General features: G+C 43.0%; 1 protein-coding gene across 1 annotated transcript; it reads right to left on the bottom strand.

The window, feature by feature from the left end:
* Positions 1 to 11,882: 11,882 nt before the first annotated feature.
* On the bottom strand, positions 11,883 to 23,566 carry LOC124554051. Its single transcript, XM_047128086.1, has 2 exons — positions 22,959 to 23,566; positions 11,883 to 13,924 (listed from the first exon to the last, which is right to left on the bottom strand). Exons 1-2 carry the CDS (start codon positions 23,044 to 23,046, stop codon positions 12,891 to 12,893), a joined length of 1,122 nt encoding a protein of 373 aa, XP_046984042.1. The 5' UTR covers positions 23,047 to 23,566; the 3' UTR covers positions 11,883 to 12,890.
* Between the last annotated feature and the right edge of the window lie 3,404 nt (positions 23,567 to 26,970).

Below are 26,970 nucleotides of genomic sequence, written 5' to 3'. Positions count from 1 at the left end.
TCTTTAGATGTTCATTAACAACGCGAATTCGATTGATTTGATGCCTTTCTCTTGAAGATCAACTACATTACATACATTACTGAGTCACTGGAAAACTGTGATTTACTTATGCAAGAATAGCTTTAGCCTTTTAACCTGAAATACCGAGTGAACAATAATCGATTTGATCTGAAGATAACTGGCACTAATCCCATGTGTTAGCATTAGTTCCCCTCGAGATTATTACATGTAGCTGATAAAAGATTTTCTCATTATTTCAAGGTCTGCGAGCACAACTTCACTGAAGACCTCATTCTGAAACATAGTGAATATTTCGACAGTTCCACAGGGAAGAAATATTCTGTGCCACTTCCAAAACCTCGCCTTAAAACAGGAGCCATACCATCCATTCTGCCTAACTGTCCGAAGTATCTTTCGTCAGCTTCTTGTTCGAGGGAAAGTGGAGATGAGAGACGAAAGCGTCTAGAAAACAGAAATAGCTATTGCAGCGAGTGTAGCAACTCATGCTCAGTATGAACAGGAAAGACATTTTGTGGACTTTAATGGTTTTGTTAAGTGTTTAGTGCATATCAAGCTGCCTAATGACTGGCATCTGATAAAGTCAGAAAGTTCCATAACTTTTGTTCTAATAGATGTTGAAGATATTCCTACACTTTTGTGTTGTGTTGTGGTGACTACTGACCTGAGTATGTCTTTATATGTAGGTAAAAGGGTAATCTCAAAACTTGGTACAAGAAAGTTCTCTTTAACTATAAACCATTCAAATGACTTAATTAACACTATTGATAACTTGGAGAACTTTACTAGGAAAAACAATGGTAGCACTGGAAAAGACCACTTTCTATTCGTTACTGATTATTTGAAAGATATGGCAAAACATTTTGATGAGAGTGAAAGTAACGAAATAATTCTTTTATGTGAGCAATTGAATCTAATGGGAGTCCACAAGAGCCATTACAGATACTCAACAGACTGTATTATATTTTGTAGTATTCCATTTTCAATATCACCACATGCTTATAAGCTTATAAGAAGTACACAGTATCTTGTGCTACCTCATCCTAATACCCTGCATAAAATCTGTTCACATTTTCAAACAAACCCAGCAGCTGAGCAGCTAGGTGGCAATTTTCTGATGTATATAAAACAGAAATTCCAGTTTCTTTGTGAATCAGATCAAGTTTCACTAATGTAAATGAAATACACTTGAAACCTTATTTAGACTTCACAGGAGGTAACATTTTGGGTGCTGCATTAAATTCTAAAAATGTGGCAACTAGTGCTCAGGTTTTTGTGATACAGAGTTTGTTGTCTTCATATAAAGATGTAGTCCACATTCTTCTACTAAAAATATAAATGGTGAAGGATTTTTCACTGTAATAAAGAAAACATTTTCCAGACTGCATGCAATAGGTTTTAAGGTAGTCTGTGTTGTTAGTGACAACAATTCAGTTAACAGAAGGGCAATGTCATTTTTTGCTTCCCCTCCTCAACTGTCAATTGTGTACAAACACCCCTGTGATGACACTGATCCTCTTTTTTATGTTTTAGATTCTGTTCACATTTTAAAGTGTGTCAGAAACAATTGGATTAATAAAAAAGATGCTGATCAGTCAATTATGTACCCCCAGTTTGAAACAGATTCAGAAAATACACAGCTGTGTATGGCCAGATTCTCTTCAGTTAAAAAACTTCATGACACAGAGTGTACACAGATAGTAAAATTTGCCAATAAGCTTAATTTAAAGTCTCTTTCTCCAAGTAACCTGGAGTGACAAAACGTCAAAATGTCAAACTTGTACTTAATGTTTTCAATGAGATGACTGTCCAAGGTTTGCTAGCCTTGGGGGAACATCATCATATTCAAAGTTTTGAGAGCACTGCTAAATTCATTAAATTAATTTGTACATGGTGGAACATTGTTAATATTAGGTCACCTGGTGAAGATATCCGTTTCAAGGATGCAATGCTGAAACCACTCTCGAGCACAAGTAATGAAAATATCAGATATTTATAAAGATTTCTATCATGGCTGGATAAATGGAAACATATTTCTGGTAGTACATTTGGATTATCCAATGATACACATTTGGCCATATCACATACCCTTCTAGAACTGAACAAGTATTGCACTGAGGAGCTGAATTTTAAATATCTTTTGCCAGGTAAGCTTCAGACAGATGCTCTAGAAGCAAGATTTGCAAAATATCGAACTATGGCAACATATGAGTGTTTGGTATCTTTGAGACAGGTATTTGAAATTGAATCCAAGCTAAGAATTTAGACTCTGCTTTCCTTGAAAATTTCATCCTATGCTCTTGGTGAAGATGGCATGGATTTAGATTCTTTTGAAAGTGATTGTGTAGATGATATTACCCTACCACCACCATCAAACTTTGAGAGCATAATGGATTTCAGTGAAGAACAAGTTCAGTCTGTTCAGGAATACTTGCCTGTTTTCACATACTTGTCAGGATACTGTGCCAGAGCTGTTCTTAAGAAGCTGAGGTGTGAAACATGTAAAACATACTTAGTGCTTGATAAAACATTATCAGTAATAGAAAGTGATGAAAGCTATGAACTTATAAGAAAGGTAGATAGAAGTGAATTGTATTGCCCTAATAATGAGGTCATTAATGCTGTTATTTTCACTGTTTTGATTGTTAAAAACTTGGTGTCTGGAGAACATGAGCTCTCCTTCATGAGATGTACATCCTAGAGAAATCTAGTTAGCTGTTGATGTAATTAAAAGGGAAGTCTTTTTCCTAAGGGAGTTTTCTTGTAGTCAGGTAGATCACACTGATGACAAAATTCTTCAGTCTGAAGTAAATGTAGCATGTAATATATTTCTCAATAATTATGTTAAAAAATTAATGACAGCCATATTGGCAGTTAAATGAAAAAGAGAAAACTGTCAACTGTAAAGTAGTTTAGAAAAAGTTTTGTGACAGGTTAACAAACATTTACATTTGTCATTCTCTCCTAATTCCTACTTTTCTCTACTTGATGTGTGTAGCTGCATTGCTTAAAATGAATGTGCATAAAATTAGGCCTATATTCTATTTACAATGATGTCATATCATTATCAAAAATATTCTGTTACATATTTGAGAGTATTGATGAGAGAGACAGACAAAGGTGTCAAACTTACTAAATCCCTGATTTTGCTATGTGAGTTAAAGGTTAGAGTAGATTCAGTTTTTGTACTGTAGACGCAAAAATGATATAAGTCTTATAGGTGTGGGACATGTCAGAAGATATAACATAAAAACATAGGACACTTTAATATAATACTCACTTCCCTGATCATTTTGCCAGTAGATTGTCAATATATCCAGATACTTTACAGTAAACTGAAACTGCTAATATCTACAGAATGTACACAGTCAGAACGAAACATAATTATACACTTTTATGAAATATATCATACACAAATTACCTAATCATGACTGTTGTGGCCAAATGCTGTCAGAGCTTAAATCTAACAGACATTTTTACTTTAGCTGTTCTAACAGTCCCTGTTAAAAAAATTCATCTGTAGAGTACGAAAGGAGTTACCTACCAAGAAGCTTTTCAACCTTTATCTTAAATCAAGTTTTTAATGGTTGCTGGTAATTTATTGAAAATGTGTATTCCTGAATATTGGACCAAGGTAAGTGATTTTAGGTCTTTATGCAGATTGTTCTTATTCCTAGTATTGGTACTATGTATTGAGCTATTGGTTGGAAGTAGAGACATATTGTTTGCAACAAATTGCATTAAGGAATAAATATACTGAGAAGCAGTGGTTAGAATACCCAGGTCTTTGAGTAGATTTATTCATTATGTTCTTGAATTTACACCACAAATGAGTCTTATTTCACGCTTTTGCCTTAGTTAAATGAGCGTTTATAATTGAACTTTTCACTGTGACAATATCTCCAATATCTATGGGATCATTGATGAGCCATTCATGGCGCAGTGAATTACATTTTTGTCCCAGTAATAAACTTATGATCACTACAATAATATCATCATCCTGTCTGTTAACTGTTACGAAGTATCTCCGTTAGTGTCATTTACTGACTAATAGATCTAGGTTTCTGTAGCGACGTTTTTCTTAACAAGTAAGTCAGATTTTGCATACGATTTTAAACACAACAGGAGGAGATCACACTGTGTTGTAATCAGTGTGCCACATTGCGCGCGATATCATACAAGGGCGGCACAATTTATCTGTAAAGGGTAAATTCAACGATCAGTGAATATGTTATGGTTTCACGAAAGAAATACACGTTCATCGGCTCTAACGCACAGGCTGTCTTGCAGCGGCAGAAGGTGTTAGCCTAGCGCTGATGACGTCATAGTTCCGCCGTGTTGCCCTGCACTGGCGACACTCAGCTGTCTGCGGACGCCCACTCCCTGCTGACAGACCGCAGCGCCGCACTGCCAACGCAGCTCCTCGAAGCGAAATCAGCGAGACGACCACGTACCACGTACCGTGTACCATGTACCACTCGCGAGCGGCACAGGTGAGGCGGCTGGGAGCAGTCAGTGGTAGCAGGAGCACCCTCTGCCACACACTGTGACTCGACTTGCCGACTGCTGACGTAGATACAGACGTAGGGGCCAAACTTCGAAGTTGCTGGAAGTCCTACAGCGGCACGAGGTAGAATGGAGAGCTCTCAATTCATTTCAGGTCAGAACCAGTATAAACCACGCCCCACGCCCGATTCTGTGAAGACTACGACTCCCATTTATAGTACTCCTGCAATCGTCAGATTACTTTATAAATGCGTCACTGTGTCGGGTATTTGACGTTATGCATGGAAGCGAGGCAAAGTTTTGAGAAGGTTAGAGATAATGTTCAAACTTTGTTGCAAGGCGCCAAGTGGTGTCTTTCTCAGACATATTGTGGGATATTTGGGCTTCACGAGATACGCTGAACGAGACAGATACGGAGTTTGCCGTCGTAATACTTTTCACACTGTCTCAGGGCTTTAAATACAAGTTTATACCTTTTAACGGGCCGTTTACCACAGAACTTTAAAATTCGCCCAAGAACAGCGTGAAATACTGAGAATCATATTTTTGTTGGCCCTAGAAGGCGGCTTAGTTAACGCCATATGTTCATCTAGGTGGATAACTATTTGTAAGAGTCTTGTATAGACATGAAGTGGGCCATTTCTAGTTTGATGTAGATTTGCCAATATGAACGAATTTTATTTAGTGAATATGGAGTGCGAAGTATCCTACTTATTTCATCGGGAGTACTTTCAGTCACAGTTTCATTTATAAACACGGAATAAAATTTCTAGAGTGAAATTTCCGCTCTGCAGCCCATGAAAAGCAAATGTCCCGAGTTCGAAGCTCGGCCCGGCATACAGTTTTAATCTGCCAGGAAGTTTCACGGAATAAAATTTGTTTCGCGAAGAGCTGAATTTATTCTACCAGAATGAGTTGTGAAGTGCATGGTGCTGCCTTTCGAGATGACTAGAACAACGAGAAAACTCGTCTATTTTGAAATTAAACTGAGTATGTACTGATAATTATAATAGATAGGTGTCTGTACTTTCCCGCTCTTTACACTGAATTCAACTATTACTACCGGCAACAGTTGCAATATATTTTTTGTCCGCAAACCTTACACACTTCAAAGAGCACGGAGTGATGCGTATCGTTATCCCCGCCCCCTGCAACCAGTGTGCAGTAAGGCTTGATCCGGTTTTCCTGGCGTCTGGACAGCTGCTCCAGTCCCACCGCCAGCAAACGGTTCCAGACCACGTTGACCTCGCTCGTAGAAGGTGGGCTTCGCACTCCGGCTTCTGGAGGGAGGAGGGGGGGGGGGGGGAGGCGTCTCCCTGTGGATCAGATCGTTGGCTTACTCGCTTTATAAACAAGCCAGCAGGTATCAAGGTCAGAAAACGAGAGCCCAGTATTCCAATTACGTGGGGAAAATTTTGTGGCAACAATATTGTCAGCCGCTTGGAACAAAAGCAGAGAGTCAAATTACATAAAACTTGCAGGTTGTGCGCAATATGAACAGTGCAACTATCATGCCAGGTTTTAGGGTTCTATCAGAATAATTCACTGAAACTGGGCCAAAATTTTTGAGATGTCACCGCTACTTTTCGTCACCCTTTACCTACTGGTCTCCCTATTGGGGCTGCAAATTAGTACGCCTCCCTTTGATTGGTCAGAGAACCTGCACAGGAAATTTGTGCAATATCTGGCTCGGTCGAGTGGGGACCGGCAGACCACTCAGCGTTTGATCATTCTGTATGTGTGTGTGTGTGTGTGTGTGTGTGTGTGTGTGTGTGTGTGTGTGTGTGTGTACTTGCGTTGTCAGGAGGCCACATGACAAAGCTGTTCATTGAGTCGTAACTTTTGAGATACGGAGTTTTTTTCCTTTTAGCGATCATCTGCCACATATTGATGACCACAGCAACGTCCAAGATGACTGTCCATCTGTAAATGCCGCCTGCTCTTGTTTCCGAAGTCGATCCACTTTGCGGTAATTGTAAACAGTTCCGTCCTGTCAATATATTGTTTAGAATTGTGTTCGTGACGCGGGATGAACCGATAAAATATGTGTTTAGTGAATAGGTTTAGTAGTTTCCGTTCTGTGGGCTTCGTTGTGAATATTAGTTAAACAATGCTGTGCTTTGGGGTCTTCTGTCGAGTTACCACCGAGTCAGCCGTGTTCTTCACTTGCTGAAAATGTGAACTTCAACTCGACGGAACAACCGCAGGCTCAACAGTAATCAGTCGCGTCGAGGAATCCCGCGAGATCGTACGAGCGAAACGTGTTGTGAGCCAGTTCATCCCAGTTTGTCTGCCTCGTACTGTGTAACGAGCAAACCTCCGATTCTTTAAAGAATCCAACTTCCCTGTATAAAACAGCTTGAAACTTCTCATTACTTTGCAACTGAGTTAATGTGTTAAATATTCGGCGTTTAGCATGCAAGTTTAGAAAAGATTTGAAATCGTGCTCAAAGTTTACCGAAGGTCGCCGAGTACTGTCAGTGCGAGACGCCGAGTGGCACAGCCAGAGGGATTTGCGCTCCATTTGAAGCGAAGGCGAGTTTTTCGTGCATCCCGATGTTTACGACATCGTACCTCGTCAGCAGTGACGTATCTGGATACTGTCTGCAAACTGTGTTGCCAACAGAGTCGGTAGTAAACGAGTAACAAACTCAAAGCGTTAGGTCCGCTGCTGACGTTTCACTGATCGAACGGCGGAAATTGAGTTACAGATCAAGCTTCCTCCCTTGACAATTTCAAGTGGATTGTGTGTGTGTGTGTGTGTGTGTGTGTGTGTGTGTGTGTGTGTGTGTGTGTGCGTGTGTGTGCGCGCGCGAGCGCCCGAGCGCGTACGCATAGGTGTCAGTGACCAAAAAAAAAAAAACTTTGTGAATGTTTGGAGGAGGTACGCGTGTAAAGTTTAGTTTGCTGGGTGTCGACGAGTGACGTCACTCAGGCAGGGTGAACCCAGCAGAGGCGGACGCCGACAGAGTGTGGGCGCATCGGCACTGCAGTCGATCGGAGGACGCCAGGCTCTACTGAAAGCGTTTACGTTTCGACAGAGGTAGTTTTACACAAGCTCTGGGGGAGCAACTGAGACAAGTCTGTAAACATTCCTTAAAAACCTTTTTCAGCGTCGCGATTAGCTCTTGCTGCATACGAAATGGACAAATATTTCCAGATGTTTGAGAATTTGTGTTTAACAGTGAGCTCTATTACGGCCCGTTTAAACTTAGTTGCGACTTTCGGCGTTTGGCTCATCGGTGGGGACATGACGCCGTTGCCCAGGTAACACCAGTGGCTTCCCCCCACCACGCCACCGGCAGTTCGTTTGGTGCAGCACCCTGTTGACACGCCGTGGATAAAAAGCACCACGTGGTGTCGCGATTTAGAGGCAGCTGTGTCCGTTAGCCCTCATAGTAAAGTGATTTTCTGGCCTTGGTGTGCTCTACAGTCGTCGGGAGTTGCGAACGAGGGTTTCGTGTTGGCGCTGCATTAATAATAACAGTACAGGACGTCTGAACACGAGCTTCGCAGTGAAAGTGGTCGTCCTAGAGCACGGCCGTCGGCTGCGACTTCGATGTTCTGCTGCTGACTACTGTTCAGAGTTCGACAAAGCAGTGGACAGTGCGCAGTACCGCTCGGTTGTGATGGATAAAGCTCCAACAATGCAGCGGACGAAAGCTGCTCTTTTCTCTACGAACAAAGAAATGTCTATAAGCCATTGTTTACATATTGCAGTTACATGATATATACACTAAATAAAAGAATTTTTTGTAGAGCCAACTACATTTTCTACATAAAAGGCTCACTGCTTCAATAGTGAATAATACATAATAGTCTTGAACAGCTTGAATATAATTCTTATGATTCCGTAAGTTTTGGTGGCATTTGCTATTACTTGAATAAATTAAATTCTGGAAAGCTACAGTGCGTTAGGCGTGTATTTATTTTCAAAATTATGCTTCCCATTTATTCTTTTGCGATTTAACGTGAAGGTAATAGGATGACAAACTTTGCGGTATATAATGTTTACATATTGGGATCGATAGGAATGTTCTTATTAAAGACAGACAATAAATAGAGCTACTCTTGCTGTCAAGTGTAGAACGTATTGCGCGCTTCACTAAAGGCCTTCAGAACCTACATGGCATCTACCACTTTAAATCCCAAAGCTGTCTCTAACAATTCATTTTACCAAACTGGACTCTTGGTTTCTTACACGGTCAAAGAACTGTAACTAAAATTTGTTAGCTACAAATGTTTGATGTAGTTTATAGAATATTCCTTTCGTTCTTGGAGGAATATAGACATGTTAATACACAGTATTAATGTTCCACCATGATATTCATATACTAGTTCGTTATGAACCTGCTTTCGGCTTCTTTGGCGACCGTCAGATAACTGACGATGGCTTAAGAAGCCGAAAGCAGATTCATAACAGACTATTAAATAAATATTATGGTGGAACATTAAGAGCGTGTACTAAAATATCACGTGTGTTTAGTCCTTCCTGAAGAGAACTTAAAACAAAGTTAATTCCTATCTTCCACATGATTTACGTAGTCCCCACTAAAGTTGTCACAAGAGCCACAAACACACACACACACACACACACACACACACACACACACACACACACACACATATACACTGAAGCGCCAAAGAGACTGCTTTAGGCATGCGTATTCAAATACAGAGATAAATAACAGGTAGAATATGCCTGTGTGAGACAACAAGTGTCTGGTGCAGTTCTTAGATCCGTTACTGCTGCTATAAAGGAAGGTTATCAAGATTTAAGTGAGTTTGAACGTGGTGTTATAGTCGGCGCACGAGCGATGGGACACAGAATCTCTGAGGTGGCGATGAAGTAGGGATTTTCCATTACGACAATTTCAGGAGTGTACCGTCAATATCAGGAATTTGGGAAAACATTAAATTTCCGAAAACACTGAGGCCGGAAAAATATTCTGCAAGAACGGGACCAATGACGACTGAAGAGAATCGTTGAATGTGACAGAAGTGCAACCCTTCCGCAAATTTCTGCAGATTTCAATGCTGTGTCACCTACGAGTGTCAGTGTGCGAACCATTCAACGAATCATCGAGCTTTCGGAGCTAATGGACCATTCCTGTACCCTTGATGACTGCACGACGCAGAGCTTTACGCCTCGCTTGGGGCCGTCAACACCGACATAGGACTGGAAGCATGTCGGCTGGTCGGACGAGTCTCGTTTCAAATTGCATCGAGCGGACCGACGTGTATGGGTATGGACACAACCACATGAACCCTGCATCTTCAAATGGTTCAAATGGCTCTGAGCACTATGCGACTTAACTTCTGAGGTCATCAGTCTCCTAGAACTTAGAACTAATTAATCCTAACTAGCCTAAGGACACCACACACATCCATGCCCGAGGCAGGATTCGAACCTGCGACCGCAGCGGTCGCTCGGTTCCAGACTGCAGCGCCTAGAACCGCATGGCCACTCTGGCCGGCGAACCCTGCATGTCAGCAGGGGACTGTTCAAGCTGGTGGAGGGTCTGTAATGGTGTAGGATATCTTCAGTTGGTGTGATATGGGACCCCTGATACGTCTACATACGAATCTGACGGGTGAAACGTATGTAAGCTTCCTGGCCGGCCAGAGTGGCTCAGGGTTCTATTCGCTTTAGTCTGGAACCGCGAGACCGCTACGGTCGCAGGTTCGAATCCTGCCTCGGGCATGGATGTGTGTGATGTGCTTAGGTTGGTTAGGTTTAAGTAGTTCTAAGTTCTAGGGGACTGATGACCTCAGATGTTAAGTCCCATAGTGCTCAGAGCCATTTGAATCATTTTTTTGTAAGCTTCCTGTCTCATGACCTGCGTGTAATCACGCCCATTTGGGTTCCGACGGACTTGGACAATTCCAGCAGGACAATGCACGCGTCCAGAATTGCTACAGAGTGGCTCCAGGAACACTCTTCTGAGTTTAAACACTTCCGCTCGCCACCAAACTCCCCAGACACGAACATTATTGAGCATATCTGGGTTGCCTTGTGACGTGCTGTACAGAAGAGATCTGCACCTGCTCGTACTCTTACGGATTTACGCACAGCCTTGCAGGATTCGTGGTGTCAGTTCCCTACAGCACTATTTTAGACATTAGTCGAGTCCAGGCCACGTCGTGTTGGGGCACTTCTGTGTGCTCATGGAGGCCCTACTCTATGTTAGGCAGGTTTACCAAATGGTTTGTCCTTCAGTGTATGTATTTCATGCAAGCATACAGCCTGAATGTCATCTCGAGGAATTTCTTGTCACGTTTGAAACAGATGCTGCTTCTCCGAAATGAATTTATTCAACCATTCCTATACCGAAACAAAATCAATTCAGAAAAACTTGTGGCTGGTTATAGTATTTCGTACAGTGTAATGTAGGAAACAGCTGCATTGTTCTCTAACCAATGTGGATGCAATACGGTGCTGTTTCAGTTGACACAGACCTATGACTGGAGGCTGCTGTGGATGTACGCATCTTACCAGTGCAGTCCGGATACGCTCTGTGGGGGACGAAACAGTGGACTGCCCAGTCCCCTAGTCGGATCTCGGAATTTTAATTCACAGTAGCTAGGTAGCAGCGGGGCTAATAATTACAAGCAGTTTATTCCTTTCTCGCAGGTTAAAGCGAGGTTAGCGTCTCTTACGTCAGAATGGCTCTGAGCACTATGGGACTTAACATCTGTGGTCATCAGTCCCCTAGAACTTAGAACTACTTAAACCTAACTAACCTAAGGACATCACACACATCCATGCCCGAGGCAGGATTCGAACCTGCGACCGTAGCAGTCCCGCGGTTCCGGACTGAGCGCCTGAACCGCTAGACCACCGCGGCCGGCTCTTACGTCAGACTGAATTAACATGTGTAGCCGAGTAGGAAATTAATGCGGGTCCACCAGTAAACGTTGCCACGTCACGTGTCTGGCGCAACGCATGCAGGCGGCAGTGGTGTGGAGACTGGGGAAGGGGGCGGGGGAGGGTCTGCAGAGATTGGCAGGGAGGGGAGGGGAGGGGAGGGCCGCCTCGGCAGTGGGGATCGTCTCTGGTGTCAGCGTCTCTCTGCGATCAGAGGTGTGGGCGAGTAAGTCGCACCTGGTAGTACCTACCTCGTGACGTAACAAGATGGCGAGTCGTGCTGCAGTCTCCACTTGTGCTGTATCCTAAGTGGCAACTCCTCCTTCCCGACATTCGCTCTTAAGATTATAGGTGGTCGGTATGTGAGTGATTATCGCTGTAATTTGACTGTTTCTGACAATTGCATCTATATTGTACCAGGTCTTCAGTTGGGCTGCATATTAAATTCACACAGGTAGCAGTTTCATTTCCACTGGTCGGTCACTCATTTCTTATGGCCGTTCTTTTATTGGTAACAATTCACAATAAACAGTACATACTACGCTGTTACACTTATGGAAAAATGTATGTCCTTTCAGTTCAACTTCTGGCACATCTCTTTCCTACCATAATACTATCTGCATAAATCCTTTTTTAAATGGTGTTCTTCCTTGTTTAAGACTACAACACAGGGTACAGATTACTTTTTGACGTCCTGTGTATCACTTTTGTGTACCTCTATATCACCAACTCAACATCCCATCCCACAAAAGCGCATTAGTCCACTCCTATGTAAAACTCTTATTTAACTTCTGTGTGTTCACTTGAGATTATGTAGGACACCTATAACTAATTATTACAGTCTTCTATGCAACCACATACAAATAAGTAATTATTTGTAAATATAGAATCAATTATAAATCTGAGGCACTGTTTTGCGAAATCAGTCGCAGTTAATTTTGTCTCGTCTGCTAGGTTCTGTCTGTATGACTAATCACACGCTTTAGAACGATCTATAGTGAAAGACAATCCTTTCAGAAGAATGCTTACAGAGGTTACAACGAGGATTCTGCAACGGCAGCCTGTTCTTTCACCCTCCTCGCTAGATTTCTCTCAGCTGCTGAGCACAGCTCTTGCTCCGGGATGGTGATGTCTGGGTTGAAACCCGCCAGTATCATCTTCTTGAGTATGGGGAGCGTTGTTCCGTTACAAATGAAAAAAACATACATCAGTGGTCCCTGCACCATTGTAGCTATATGTACACAGTACACAAGCTGTGCCACGTCCTGTACCTGGTGAAACCCAATTCTAATAATAATCCCAATTCCACTTAAGATTACAGTTTTAACTGACATAAAAACAAGTTCTTTCTTTGAGGCAAATTTACCCTTCCTATAAATTTTTAGTTGCTGCATTGATTTCCGAGTTCGTAGGTACATGATCCCCACCAGAACGAGACAAACCAAGTTGAAAGATATCGATAGTGAGATCGCCCCAAGCAATATTATCCGACTATAGATCAGATAGTACTGGCCGTTTTTTCCAAAGCGATACAGGTTGCGCATACTATACCCCAGGGTATTAGCACACACAGCACCTGACGACGGAATATCTGGCTTGCTTCAGTAGGTGCTAGCTCGTTAGGAAGCCTCAGATGACGAACACAAGCGTACATGTGGTGGCAGAATGAGTTTAGCCAGGTACAGCTGAGAAACGTGAGGGCGCTATCGATCAGTACCATTACAGATAAGTCGGGGACGCCTGCCAACCGATAAACGACCTCAGAACACAGGATCTGGACTATACCCGTGATCTGGAAGGACAAGAAAATCTTTCCAGGCAGATTACGTAAATGTGGAAGGCGCATGTACAGTCCGGCAGTCAAAAAACGGAAAAGAATATTTACCACTACGAACGATATTTCTAAAGGTTTTAACCTGTCGATTTTAAAATTCTTGTATTTCAAGGTGGCACTATGTAAACTCTCTTTGTAACTCAGTGTCCTTTCTGTTGGCTTTACATAACCTTTGAGGGGATTTGACCACGTTGCTTTGAAGTCATCTGGGTACAGTCCAGCTCCGTAATATCTGACGGCACACAGCTCAGTAGATTCGTGGAAAGAAAAGTCGTGACACTTGAGCAGCAGAATAGCTCTGGAGACAGAGCAGAGGGCGTCTGTGGTGTTCGATTCCATACACGACTGGTCGTCAGTACTATCGAAGTAGCAGCGAGCGTCGTGCACGGATTGCATGATACTGAATGGGACGTCCTGACAAATGCCAAACGAGTTGACTGCCATCCAGGCCAGCAGACAGAGGTTGACGTTCACCCTCTGCGTGTAGGCCAGGTAGCTGGTGACGGGTACGTGGGGCGACCTCTGCACCACGTCGCCCCACAGCTGCTCGCGGCACTGTAGGCGCTGCTGGATGGTCTCCGGTGGCAGGTCGTCCAGTGGGCACGTGGGGTGCTCCAGGACATCAGCCAACAGCTGCAGGCAGTCAGTGTCCACGTTGAGCACGGCGTTGCTTTGGTCCTCCAGCTGCCACTTCTCATCTGGAAAAGAGCGACAGCAAGTAGTTGGTGCTCGTACGCTATAGCTATCTAAACCCAAAGTCTTCTTTGGACTATACGACTGGGTGTTGTTTAATTAAATCATCGATAATCAGTGGTTATAGAAGGCCACAACCAACAAAAACCAGGCGTATTTGTCAGGGATGACGTAAGGCGGAAAGTGAACGTAAATTTTAGTGTTCACAAAGAAAGATACCAGAGATCCATTGAGTGAATACTACGCATCATCTAAAGGGTGTCCAAGAAGACCTTCGAATTTGTGTAATTCAGGAAATAAGTAGGTTTTATTGATGTCTCTGTTTTGAAGATGATGAAAGACACTGGCATCGGTACTGAACTGTCTTGTTTCAATGTTGCATTCTGTGACTTGTGATTCCATGCCGACACAGTTGCACTGAAAAGGTACGTTTAGTGCCGCGTGCGGGGGTGTATGAAAGTCCACGGATAGGGCAAACCGTGACAGAGGTACCGAGAGCATATGCCAAGGCCCATCTCGTAAAGCAACCCTGATTGATTGAGAGAAAGTTGTTGTTCTTCTATTTCTCAGGCTGTTTCAAAGACAGGCTGTACTCGACATATGTGGGTAGAAACGTGTGCCATCGTCCGTCAGCCAATTGAGCTGAAATCCGTTGGCAAATATTGAGCTGAAATCGGGCAGCACGCTTAGCAATGAGCGACCACACTAAAAAGTTAGAAAACGAAAGGATGTAGGCCGATGTTTGTGAATGAATTATGTGTCTACGACATGGAACAGCAAGTTGCACCCTGCCTTACATTGTTGCCACAGTGCCTACTATGTTTCCCACAGGTGTTTTGTCGATTAACTTTGTAAATAAATTTTGCCCACCACGTTTTTGTGTCTAATTGTGAAGACTAACCTCAGCAATTAAGTCAGGGATTAGGAAAAGGTTTTCGCTAATACATAAACTGTTTCATGGGAAAAGCTTGCGTGGATAATTTACAAGTCGTCCAGCTATAGACACTTAGTGCTTCCCATGAGAATCCGAGGCGGGTCCCTACTTTTCCAGTAACTGTGCCTTATACTGCAGTCAACAAAAGAGTTATACCGTTTTCTGGTCCGAGGGAAATCCTCATTATTTGCGAGAGCTAGAAAGGAACGCGTCTCACATTGTATGATCCAGGATGCCATCATGATACTATTTCAGGCTACAGTTTCTTGAACGGCATACGGATGGATATTGCAAACGAGGTTAACATCTCAGCTCGAAGGCGAGGCAATCATGGATCGTGAGTGGTTAAAGTAGGACAGAACTCCGGCACAATCTGCTATTCATGTGTGTGAGTTGCACAGTGGGCAACGTCACTGTGGTCTGGGAGTGGTTCTGCAACATTTCCAGCCCCATCGAAATGGACACCACGTATTCTGAACCTTACAACACCAGCAACTGATTATGGGGAGGGATAAAGTCCCATTTGAGTCAACATAACAGGACTAATGAAAAAGCAAGCAAACATTTTGACAAAACCTTTTAAAAGTACCTACATAGACACTTCACAAGATGTCAGAGGGGATTTGGAGACACACAGATCTCTGTGTAAGGCGCGCTGGTCCTCATACTGATACAATAAATATGTACTTTTCATATCTAAGTAGTCCAATTACAACTTTTTGTTTTGAGGTAGCGGAATGGACTTTCCGCCACACTGTGTGAAGGATGACTCATCCTGACTTCCCACCTTTCCAGTATACTTCGGTTTTGTTTGTCAGCTTAGACATATCGCGACACTGAGTTCAGAGCAGCGAAGGAGATTTGTCACTAGTTTGTTCGTTAGCGCGAGAACGTCAAGAAATAATTCAACAAACTCCAGTAGCGAAACGGTGAAGAAAATTTTTCTGTCCCGCTGAACGGTTCATTCTTAATACTCTGTGAGTATAGCTTCCATTCCGCCTGTAGAGTTGCATGAGTATTACTTCCTCTGACACTTATCGCATGATGAGAATAGCGCCACAGTAGGGGAGCTGCTGGGATGGACACAGCTCGGTTGCCGAGTGGCCGACTGTTCGACTGCATGTCCAAAAGTCAGAGAATCAGAGACTACTCCTGAGATTTCTTTTGTTGCTTATCGTTTCTTTCACCTACGACAGTGATTTGTCGATGTGGAAACTGTCGCGGCTGCACCATGGTTATCCCAATAAGTGTCTGAGTAAGATGGTTCAAAAGTTGGAGGACAGCCAGAGCCCACCACATACAACAGGACCATGGTTAGTGAGGCACTACAGTGACTGAACCAACATTCATCTTGAGGAGAGCTTTATCTGTTACATTCTGAGAAGTACTGACAGTCATTTCTCCCGAGCACCGTTCATGTTCAAATAACAAAGCGAAAGAAAATGATACTGATCCAGTACTCATCACTCACCACACACAGTGCAATTTGCTGAGCACAAATGTAGATTCTGTAAGATGAATACATTCCAAAATAATCTTATAGGCAGGTTGTTTCTGCAAAAGACAGAAAACAAGACCTTAACGTTTACATTTATTCTTCTTTATGTTTCATTTCACACCCACCACGTGACAGATTGGTAGGCAAGCTCCAGACATATTGCTATTCTTCAGCCTCTTGCCATTAAAAAGATACCCATATAGGTTAGCAGTTACAATGAATAAAATTACTGGTTTCAATTAAGAGACTTACTATTTGTTATAAAAGTCCATGGATGGTAGTACTGTGATGAAGGTAAAGGTGTGGTTTCTAGCAAATCATGGAGGTCTGGTCTCAACAAGTGCCACATGGGTAATATTGTAGAATGGGAGTGAGGATCAAAAAAGGTGTATGGATCGGTAGGTATGGGAGTAGGTGTGTGGTTTGTGTTCTGGTACAGGAAGAATCAGGCTGCTGAAGTTTCCTTGGAATCGGAGATGAAAGGTATGGAGGTGGAAAGGGGCTGGACATGTTGGTACAGTCACAGCTGGAACCTTGGTTTGCAGAAGTTTGGCGAGACAAGGTGGTTTTGCTTCTCAATTTTACAGGCTGTATAGCATCTGTGTTAAAGTTGGAGCAACTACTGAGAGGGAATTTTGATCAGTTAGTGGAAATTGCATGTGAGAGTGGAAGACAGGTATGAGAGAAGGTACAGAGAGCATGACCTTCTAGACCCTGTAAGGAATGGTAATATTTTGAGTGAACAGAATTCCGAGCTATGTTTTGCAGAGGTGATGATGGGACAGATAAGGCTTTTGTAAAAACGAAGGACAAAAGAAGATACAGGACAAACTAGGATAGAGTTTCGGAGCAGTTGAATTCGAAATTTAGATAGAAGGTGAATAGGGCTGTTATCATTATTTGCTGGATTATATATGTGAACACTCAGAGGTACTTGGTGTTGAGTAAAACAGTGTTTCGAAATAAACGACTTTGATGGTGCGGATGGGACGCAAGGAGTTGTTGGGATGAGGAGACGGTAAGATTGGTTTAGTGAATGACGCTTACTTTGCGTTTATAGCGACATATTAGGTGGGGCTCTTTGTAGCTGACGCAGGTGAATAAGAACTGTACGTTTTAGCACTGCTTATCAGTGGCGGATCACGGACCTAAATTCTGAGAAAGGCACTGTTAATGTGGTAATAGTAAACTGCAGGAGCGTCTATAGAAAGGTCCCAGAACTGCTCTCATTAATAAACGGTTACAATGCCCACATAGTACTAGGGACGGAAAGTTGGCTGAAACCTGATGTAAGCAGTAATGAAATTCTAAACTCAGATTGGAATGTATACCGGCGAGACAGGCTGGACATTGAAGGGGGAGGCGTGTCTGTAGCGATAAAAAGTGCGATAGTATCGAAGGAAATAGACGGAGATTCGAAATGTGAAATAATTTGGGTGAAGGTAACGGTTAAAGCAGGCTCAAACATGGTAATTGGATGTCTCTATAGGCCCCCTGGCTCAGCAGCTGTTGTGGCAGAACACCTGAAGGAAAATTTGGAAAATATTTCGAGTAGATTTTCCGACCATGTTATAGTTTTGGGTGGAGATTTTAATTTACCAGATACAGACTGGGAGACCCAAACGCATTTAATGGGTGGCAGGGACAAAGGATCCAGCGAAATTTTTTTAAGTGCATTATCTGGAAACTACCTTGAGCAGTTAAACGGAGAACCGACTCGTGGCAATAACATATTAGACCTTCTGGTGACAAACAGACCCGAACTATTTGAAACAGTTAACGCAGAACAGGGAATCAGCGATCATAAAGCGGTTACAGCATCAGTGATTTCTGCCGTAAATAGAAGTATTAAAAAAGGCAGGAAGATTTTTCTGTTTAACAAAAGTGACAAAAAGCAGATTTCAGAATACTTGACGGCTCAACACAAAAGTTTTATCTCAAGTTCAGATAGTGTTGAGAATCAGTGGACAAAGTTCAAAACCATCGTATAATATGCATTAGATGAGTATGTGCCAAGTAAGATCGTAAGATACGGAAAAGAGCCACAGTGGTACAACAACCGAGTTAGAAAACTGCTACTGAAGCAATGGGAACTGCACAGCAAACATAAACATAGCCAAAGCCTTGCAAACAAACAAAAATTACACGAAGCGAAATGTAGTGTGAGGAGGGCTATGCGAGAGGCGTTCAACGAATTCGAAAGTAAAGTTCTATGTACTGACTTGGCAGAAAATCCTAACAAATTTTGGTCTTATGTCAAAGCAGTAGGTGGATCAACATAAAATATCCAGACACTCTGTGACCAAATTGGAACTGAAACAGAGCATGACAGACTAAAGGCCGAAATACTAAATGTCTTTTCCCAAAGCTGTTTCACAGAGGAAGACTGCACTGTAGTTCCTTCTCTAGATTGTTGCAAAGATGACAAAATGGTAGATATCGAAATATATGACAGAGGGATAGAAAAACAATTAAAATCGCTCAAAAGAGGAAAGGCCGCTGGACCTGATTGGATACCAATTCGATTTTACACAGAGTACGCGAAGAAACTTGCCCCGTTTCTTGCAGCGGTGTACCGTAGGTCTCTAGAAGAGCGTAGCATTCGAAAAGATTGGAAAAGGGCACAGGTCATCCGCGTTTTCAGGAAGGGACGTCGAACAGACGTGCAGAACTATAGACCTATGTCTCTAACTTCGATCAGTTGTAGAATTTTGGAACACGTATTATGTTCGAGTATAATGACTTTTCTGGAGACTAGAAATCTACTCTATAGGAATCAGCATGGGTTTCGAAAAAGACGATCGTGTGAAACCCAGCTCGCGCTATTCGTCTACGAGACTCAGAGGGCCATAGACACGGGTTGACAGGTAGATACCGTGTTTCTTGACTTCCGCAAGGCGTTTGATACAGTTCCTCACAGCGTTTAATGAACAAAGTAAGAGCATATGGACTATCAGACCAATTTTGTGACTGATTGAAGAGTTCCTAGATAAGAGAACGCAGCATGTCATTCACAATAGAGAGAAGTCTTCCGAAGTAAGAGTGATTTCAGGTGTGCCACAGGGGAGTGTCGTAGGACCGTTGCTATTCACAATGTATATAAATGACCTTGTGGATAACATCGGAAGTTCATTGAGGCTTTTTGGGGATGATGCTGTAGTATATTGAGAGGTTGTAACAATGGAAATTGTACTGAAATGCAGGAGGATATGCAACGAATTGACGCATGGTGCAGGGAATGGCAATTGAATCTCAATGTAGACAAGTGTAATGTGGTGCGAATACATAGAATGAAAGATCCTTTATCATTTAGCTACAAAATAGCAGGTCAGCAACTGGAAGCAGTTAATACCATAAATTATCTGGGAGTAGGCATTAGGAGTGATTTAAAATGGAATGACCATATACAATTAATCGTCGGTAAAGCAGATGTCAGACTGAGATTCATTGGAAGAATCCTAAGGAAATGCAGTGCGAAGCCAACGGAAGTAGGTTAAAGTACACTTTTTCGCCCTCTGCTTGAATACTGCTCACCGGTGTGGGATCCGTACCAGGTGTGGTTGATAGAAGAGACAGAGAAGATCCAACGGACAGCAGCGCGCTCCGTTACAGGATCATTTAGTAATCGCGAAAGCGTTACGGAGATGATAGATAAACTCCAGTGGAAGACTCTGCAAGAGAGAATCTCAGTAGCTCGGTACTGGCTTTTGTTGAAGTTTCGAGAACATACCTTCACCGAGGAGTCAAGCAGTATGTTGCTCCCTCCTACGTATATCTCGCGAAGAGACCATGAGGATAAAATCAGAGAGATTAGAGCCCACACAGAGGCATACCGACAATCTTTCTTTCCACGAACAATACGAGACTGGAATAGAAGGGAGAATCGATAGAGGTGCTCAAGGTACCCTCCACCACACACCGTCAGGTTGTCTGCGGAGTATGGATGTAGGTGTAGAAAGGCCGGGAAACATACTGCTAAACGTTCCTTCCTTTCCTTTTAATGTATGCGTAAATAATGGTCTTAAGAACCAAAGAACCACCACCACCAGCGCTTCTTGTACTACTATTATAACTGTGACGTCGGCGCCTACCAAGACTACCAATGTTACTGCTAATGACTACTGAAAAATACAGAAACGGCACTCACGTTTACTTACGAACGAACTGTTGGAGCGTCGCCACTTGTAACACGAGTTATCTTGATGATCTTTCTTCTTCCCGGACCTGTCACCGACATCGTCATACCACGTGTCTCAGTTCTGAAGTATTCATAGTACTGGCCTTTCAGTTGAGGTACAAGCAAAGCTGATAATCAATTCTGGGACATCTGTTCCTCAAATATGTTTTTACGGGTTTAAGACAAGAAGAACTATGTCGAATGGAGCAATTATTGCAGGAACGGTAGCAATTAGATCAAAGATTCTGAAATCTTCTGGAAGAATCTGGTTCTTCTGATTCTTAGTCATTAATTTGATTACGTCTCCCAAAAAGATATAGTGAAATATTTCTTTATCGTGGAAAGAAAACACAATCTCCAGTACTACATGCAACTGCGAGCGATGAAGGCGAACTGTGTAGGATCACCTAATTTATGGAAGATCAGCTTATCACAATGTGAACATTCTTTTTCCAGTCGTGTTATAATATTATCCAAGACATCAAAATACATTTATCTGTGTTTTGAGATCAGTGGATCACCAATGTATTCATCCGTCATTTCAGAGCTGAAATGACGGATGGAAGTTTCAGGTTGCAACCTAATCGAGAGTTTCGTGGAATTTAGAAAGTCGACCAGTTTATCTTCATTGTTTGTTTTTCATCAGACCTATACATTCTGAGGCAGCATTGCTTCTTTTCAAGAATGTTGAAAACCATTTGAGGTTTTAGACGTGTGCTTTGAGAAACAGAGAGAAGGAAAACAATGTCAGCGTCTATGACGCTCTTTTTAAAGACGCATGCTTCTCTTCCAGTTGTTACACCAGAGTTTGTACTGTCAGTTATTTATTTTTTAAACTCGGTTAGCTGCGGACAGTTTCGGAGAACGGCAGATATTTTGCTGGCATTACAGTTCCATCTCGTTTCACTGTTCGAAGGAGTAGGTTTATCGATAGTAGTGTCGAGAATTGCTATGCGCTTGGAAGACCGGCTGAAGAAAGCAGGTATAACCTGAAGCGTGGAGAGGAAAGATCCCTGTTGGTTTCCTGCAAAAACAACTGTGCTGGAAAAGTAAATGCCAACGATGTGCAGAACAGTGAGTGAAAAGAGCTTGGGAGACAATTTCACAGACCTTAGCTTGCGGGCCATTGAGTTCTCCTGATAGAACGGAGGCACCGTGGTAGGTTTCGATCACCAGCGTGTCGTTCACATATCTGAACTCTGGAGCTCGACAGCCAGCACAGTGGATGGAGCGGCAGCGGTTTTAGTTTGGCTAACATCACGAAAACCGAGAAAATGTCCTGGAATGTCGCCGTTGCAGTCCACTGGCCTCACATTAACAGCGCGTTGCGACTTGTCTGAAACTTCTGCTGCTCCGTCCTCAATGTTAATGTGAGGCCAGTGGACTGCAACGGCGACATTCCAGGACATATATATAGAAGGTATCTTTCTTTTAGACATGTCCGGAAGAACAAATACTATCGGTGACCGTGAAGCTCTCTAGAATGAAATGATAATTAAGTCAAAACCTTAAGCTGACGGCAGGTGGTGATATACATCAACGGGGCCAGTTGAAAATGTGTGCCCCGACCAGGACTCGAACCCGGGATCGCCTTCTTACATGGCAGACGCTCTATCCAGCTGAGCCACCGATGGCACAGAGTATAGAGCGACTTCAGGGGTTTATCCCTTGCACACTTCCCGTGAGACCCACTTTCCCAACTTAACGTCCACACACTACATTCGTAGTGCCCCTGCCCATTGCACTGCAGACAATCTTACCGAGTTCCGTAAGAGTTTGGGCAATGCGTGGGCATCCAGCACAGAAGAAGCAGGTCAATGGCCGGTTAACCTTAACTGTATATAAAGATGGTATCTGTTCTTTCGGACATTGATTTGCACTCCAGAATAGCTGGTTGTACCTTATGCTCAGGCTGCAGCCTTCATTCATAAACACCTGGTTTCTGAGCGAGTTAGACAGTTACTAGCCCGTAGACGAAAGTTGTGCAATAATGTAAACGTAAATTCTCAGCAGAATTTCTAAAACAGTATTCATCACGCGGCAGTTTGAATACCGTCCCTGTACACCGCTAAGGGAAAAACCTTCCTAACACGGAAACGATGCATCTCTGACATTACTGTCACATAAAAACTTGTTTTTTCATCTCTTCTGAGCAGTCAATAATTTTGCATACGTAGTCTTCCTACACCACTGCAGTGCAGGAATCGATAATATATGGAAATCATCATAGTTGGCTTGTAATGATCCCAGACAGAGAGCTGCCAAGAAATCGAAAAGCTTGCGTTGGAAAGTAGACCTTGCATGGCAATCACGTAAGGTCTACAAGTGGATATTCAGAAGGGTTTCTGAATCTCATTCTTCGTATTAGAATGCAGTCGGGAGTCGTCAGTGCACAGACCTGCAATAGATGAACCCCAGTATTAAACTCACCTATGAAGTCTCTGACAGATGGGCTATATTTAGTTGTCAGCCAGTTGATCCGATAGAAGGAGTAGACCGCGTCGGCGAGACCGAACATCTTTGCCGCCTTTGGCTGCTGCTCCTCGCACTGCGCGCTGAAGTCGTCACGAAAGGAGAGGTACCACTCCTGGTAGTCCAGCAGGCGTTCACTCAGCACCGGCCGCCTGTAACACACAGACTGCGGGGTTAAAATCGGCAATCCAAATCATGCACTACAGCGCGTGGGAGAATGTAAAGCGCGACCTGACTTCAAACGCCCTGAAAGATTACAAACGCGTGTAGGAGCGGGACTCGAACGCGGGACCTTCGCGTTTTTGAAACAAGTTTTTATTGGCGCCGAATATACTAGGGTGCTTTCAAAGATAGTTACATCGCTGAAACTTACTTTATTTTTCAATGTAGGTTAGTGCACTTGGTCCAACGATGTTCCAGTCCCTTGATCCCATCTCGAAAATGAATATCCTCTAGGCCTGCAAAACATTTACCAACTCCGGCTATGAGTTCTTCGTTTGAAGTGAATCTTCGTCCACCAAGGAAAAGTTTCAGTTCTGGAAAGAGATGGAAGTCTGACGGAGGCATATCAGGTGAATAAGGCAAAAATTCATACCTTAGTTCGTGCAATTTTGCCAAGGAGACGGCATGTGTTTTAGATACAGCATCAAGTCTCGCAGCACCCATGTTGCAGATAGTTTTTTTAACTTCTAATTCGTCAGTTAAAATGATGACATCTGGCAAGCGTGAGCAATTACACGCACTTTCAATCGGCGATCCTCCGTAAATATTTTGTGCACTTTTGCAAAGATTTCTGGAGTAGTGACACATCTTGGCCGACCACTACGGGGATCATCGTCTAAGCTCTACCGACCAAATTTAAATTCATTTGTCCACTTGGCAACAGTTGAATATGGAGGAGCAGAGTCCCCCAGAGTACTCCTGAAATCGGCACGAATGTCCGTTGCTTTCATACCTTTCTTTACAAAGCACTTAATCACTGCTCGAATCTCGATGTTTTTAATCTTCGCAAGTCACTACGCGGGAACAACAACAGAGCCACGTCGCCTCCACAGCTCTCTTCCAAGAGCAGTGACGTGTCACGTGTTTACAGGCAACACTCCACTGAATATCACGTGAACAACTCGTTGCGCTAGCGCTGACCTCTTGTGGTGATGAGAACTTTTCAAACCACACTCGCATATGATAACCGGGGCCTCAGCCTCAGTGGTCCACATCAACCCCACGACGACTGCCTCAGTCCACTTCACCCCTCCACCACCCCACACCGAACCACTCTTTCAGGGTTATTGTGCGGTTCGGCTCCGGTGGACGCCCCCCCCAGGGAAAGTCTCACACCAGACGAGTGTAAGCCCTATGTTAGCATGGTAGAGTAACGGTGGTGTACGCGTATAAGGAGAAGTTGTTTGCGCAGCAATCGCCGATATAGTGTAGATGAGGCGGAATATGGGGAAACACCCGCATTCGCCGAGGCAGATGGAAATCCGGCTAAAAACCACCCACAGACTGGCCGGCTCACCGGACCTCGATACAAGTCCGCCGGGCGGATTCGTGCCGGGGACCACACTATCCTTCCCGCCCGGAAAGCCGAGCGTTAGACCGCAAGGATATATGTAATTGATTTTTAAGTATTTTTTTTCAGAATTATCTGTGTTGAACTGACATTAGACGTAAATTAAAGGGATTCAATAGCAGAATTACTGTACAATACGTGTTATGTTTACCTATACTAATAATAAAACCGTAAAACGGTCATGACTGTGTGTTTCTCAGTTTAAACGCCAATCTCCAAAACTACTTGACGAATTTTCATGTGTTCTTCGCAGGTAACTTGAGCGCAATTTGGGGAAACGTATAGACCTTATTTCACCGAAATGGGATCACAGAAAAAAAGATAACGTAATTTAAAGATTCATTTAAAACCATTGCGTCTAAAGACTTATTTAAAACTATCGCGTCTTTCTGTTTGAACCCGCTGTCTCCACAATTACTAGACGAATTTTCGTGGCTTTTCCACATGTAACTTGTGAGTGGCTTGAGGAAATATTTAGGCTTCATTTAATCAAAATTGAAACATGGAAAAAAGACATCTTAATTCAAATTTTAATGTAAAATCGTCTCTTAGCTTAGTAATTCAGATGTTTCATCATCAAGGCGTACTACACTAAAGATGCAATAGATGGCGCTGGTAGTTTCGCAGAACATGAAAGTACAAATAGATGGCACTCTTAGCTTTTTGTACTCAGTGGCGGCTATACTTTCGGAAGTTTGCTTCAATGACAGAATTGAGCGCCGAAATCTTATCTTTACAAGTAGAAACTAACAGAGAATATAGTAGTCTACGATACAGGGATCCACTGATTTCGCTTTGTGTAGTAAAATCTCAACGGAGTTGCCCATTGCATTGCTTGTTTCGATACGTTTCATTTACATTCGAGTTTTTTCCTGGAAGGGATTTTTAGCTCAGTGACAGAACTTTTTCGGAAGTTTGCGTCAATGACAGAGTTACCGCCACAATCTTATCTCTAAGGGTACAAACTACCATTGAATTTGCTTACGGTATTTTCGATGCTGCAGTGCCTGTATTGTTCCGAATTACGGCGCAAAGTTCCTGTGCATGTCTAAAGGAACAGGCAATGCGGCGACTACAGCCGCTATGAAATACAAGAAACGTTTTCGCAGTTGCGAATATGGACAACCATCAGCTGCATAGTGGAATGACGGCAGTGAAAATTTATGTCCGACCGGGACTCGAACCCGTATTTCCCGCTTATCGCGAGCGGTCGCAGTGTCGTATTTTTTCACCGACATCAGGCGAACGACTTTCAAGTGAAATGTCTCACCTGTATGGGAATACACAGAATGGATGTACGAATACAAGCTGTGGGCGCATGGTTGACAACACATGGAAGTTTTGATCTGGCCGTGGGCCGTTCTGGGGTAACCAGACGGTTGGGCGGCCGCTCGCGATGAGTGGGAAATCCGGGTTCGAGTCCCGGTCGGGCACAATCTTTCGTTGTCGTCATTCCATTCTACAGCTTATGTTTGTCAACATTCGCAGCTGAGAATACACTGCATGTATTTCATAATGGCTGTAGTCGACGCAGTGCCTGTTCTATTGGAGACGCAAGCATATGCAGTGGAACTTCGCATTGTAATTCGGAATAACACGAGCACTGCAATATCGTATTCAGTATGTTGTATAACATGTGCGTTTAGATGAAGCTTACACCAGTTGTCTTAGTAAAGTCACTGGAATCTGAATAAGCGTTACTAATCCGCACAAATATAAAAATACCAGTTATGGGCATTGTATATGCGTGCACTGGTGGATTTGTACATTAACTTTTACAACGACGGAGTGTAATGCTAATTACACTAACGAGAAACGTCTAATTTATCTGGAATGAAAAAAATAGTGAAGATTACATTATAGCTATGTACTGTTTGTAGGCAATGGTTTGAGACGGACAATGATGCGTAGAAGTTGTCTCCATAAAAGAAAATTTTTTAATGCAACTGTGACAAACAGAAGAAAAAATTATATTTGATAATGCAAGCTGCCGGTCCTCGCTCCTATATTATGTTGGAACTCCGTCCTATTCAGTGGTGTGAGTATGTACTAACTTTAGAGTTTCTTTAGGCCTGTATGATGTTTATCCCATTTTTCTTTCTTCCCTGTTATTTTGGGTATAGGGCGCACTTGTGGAGGTGAACAGTTTGTCTAAGCAGATTCCGGCCCAGGATGCGACACACTATCCCCTAGTTTAGGCAGCACAGTTACAGGCAGAAGTGGAATGATTTCTCGTAGAAAAGAGGAAGTGATTATATCCTAGTGCACCAACCTGGATACTGTCAAAATTTCATTGGCATCCACATTTTACTGTAAGACGTGTTTGTGATTTTTGAAAATTTGAATACCCGTGACAGGTCGAAAAACTGGGATAATGACAAGTAGGCAGACTGTAAT

Source organism: Schistocerca americana, chromosome 11, assembly GCF_021461395.2.
Source record: "Schistocerca americana isolate TAMUIC-IGC-003095 chromosome 11, iqSchAmer2.1, whole genome shotgun sequence".
Lineage (NCBI taxonomy): Eukaryota > Metazoa > Arthropoda > Insecta > Orthoptera > Acrididae > Schistocerca > Schistocerca americana.
Note: the sequence above shows the minus strand (reverse complement) of the source record. Positions and strands in the feature narration are given on the sequence as shown.

What these genes read in the sequence shown, in the direction of transcription:
- LOC124554051 (XM_047128086.1), bottom strand. Translation starts at nt 23,046, where the DNA reads ATGTTCGGTCTCGCCGACGCGGTCTACTCCTTCTATCGGATCAACTGG. An exon ending in ATCTGTCAGAGACTTCATAG is followed by an intron (nt 13,925 to 22,958) that starts GTGAGTTTAATA and finishes GCTCTTTTCCAG; the next exon opens with ATGAGAAGTGGCAGCTGGAG.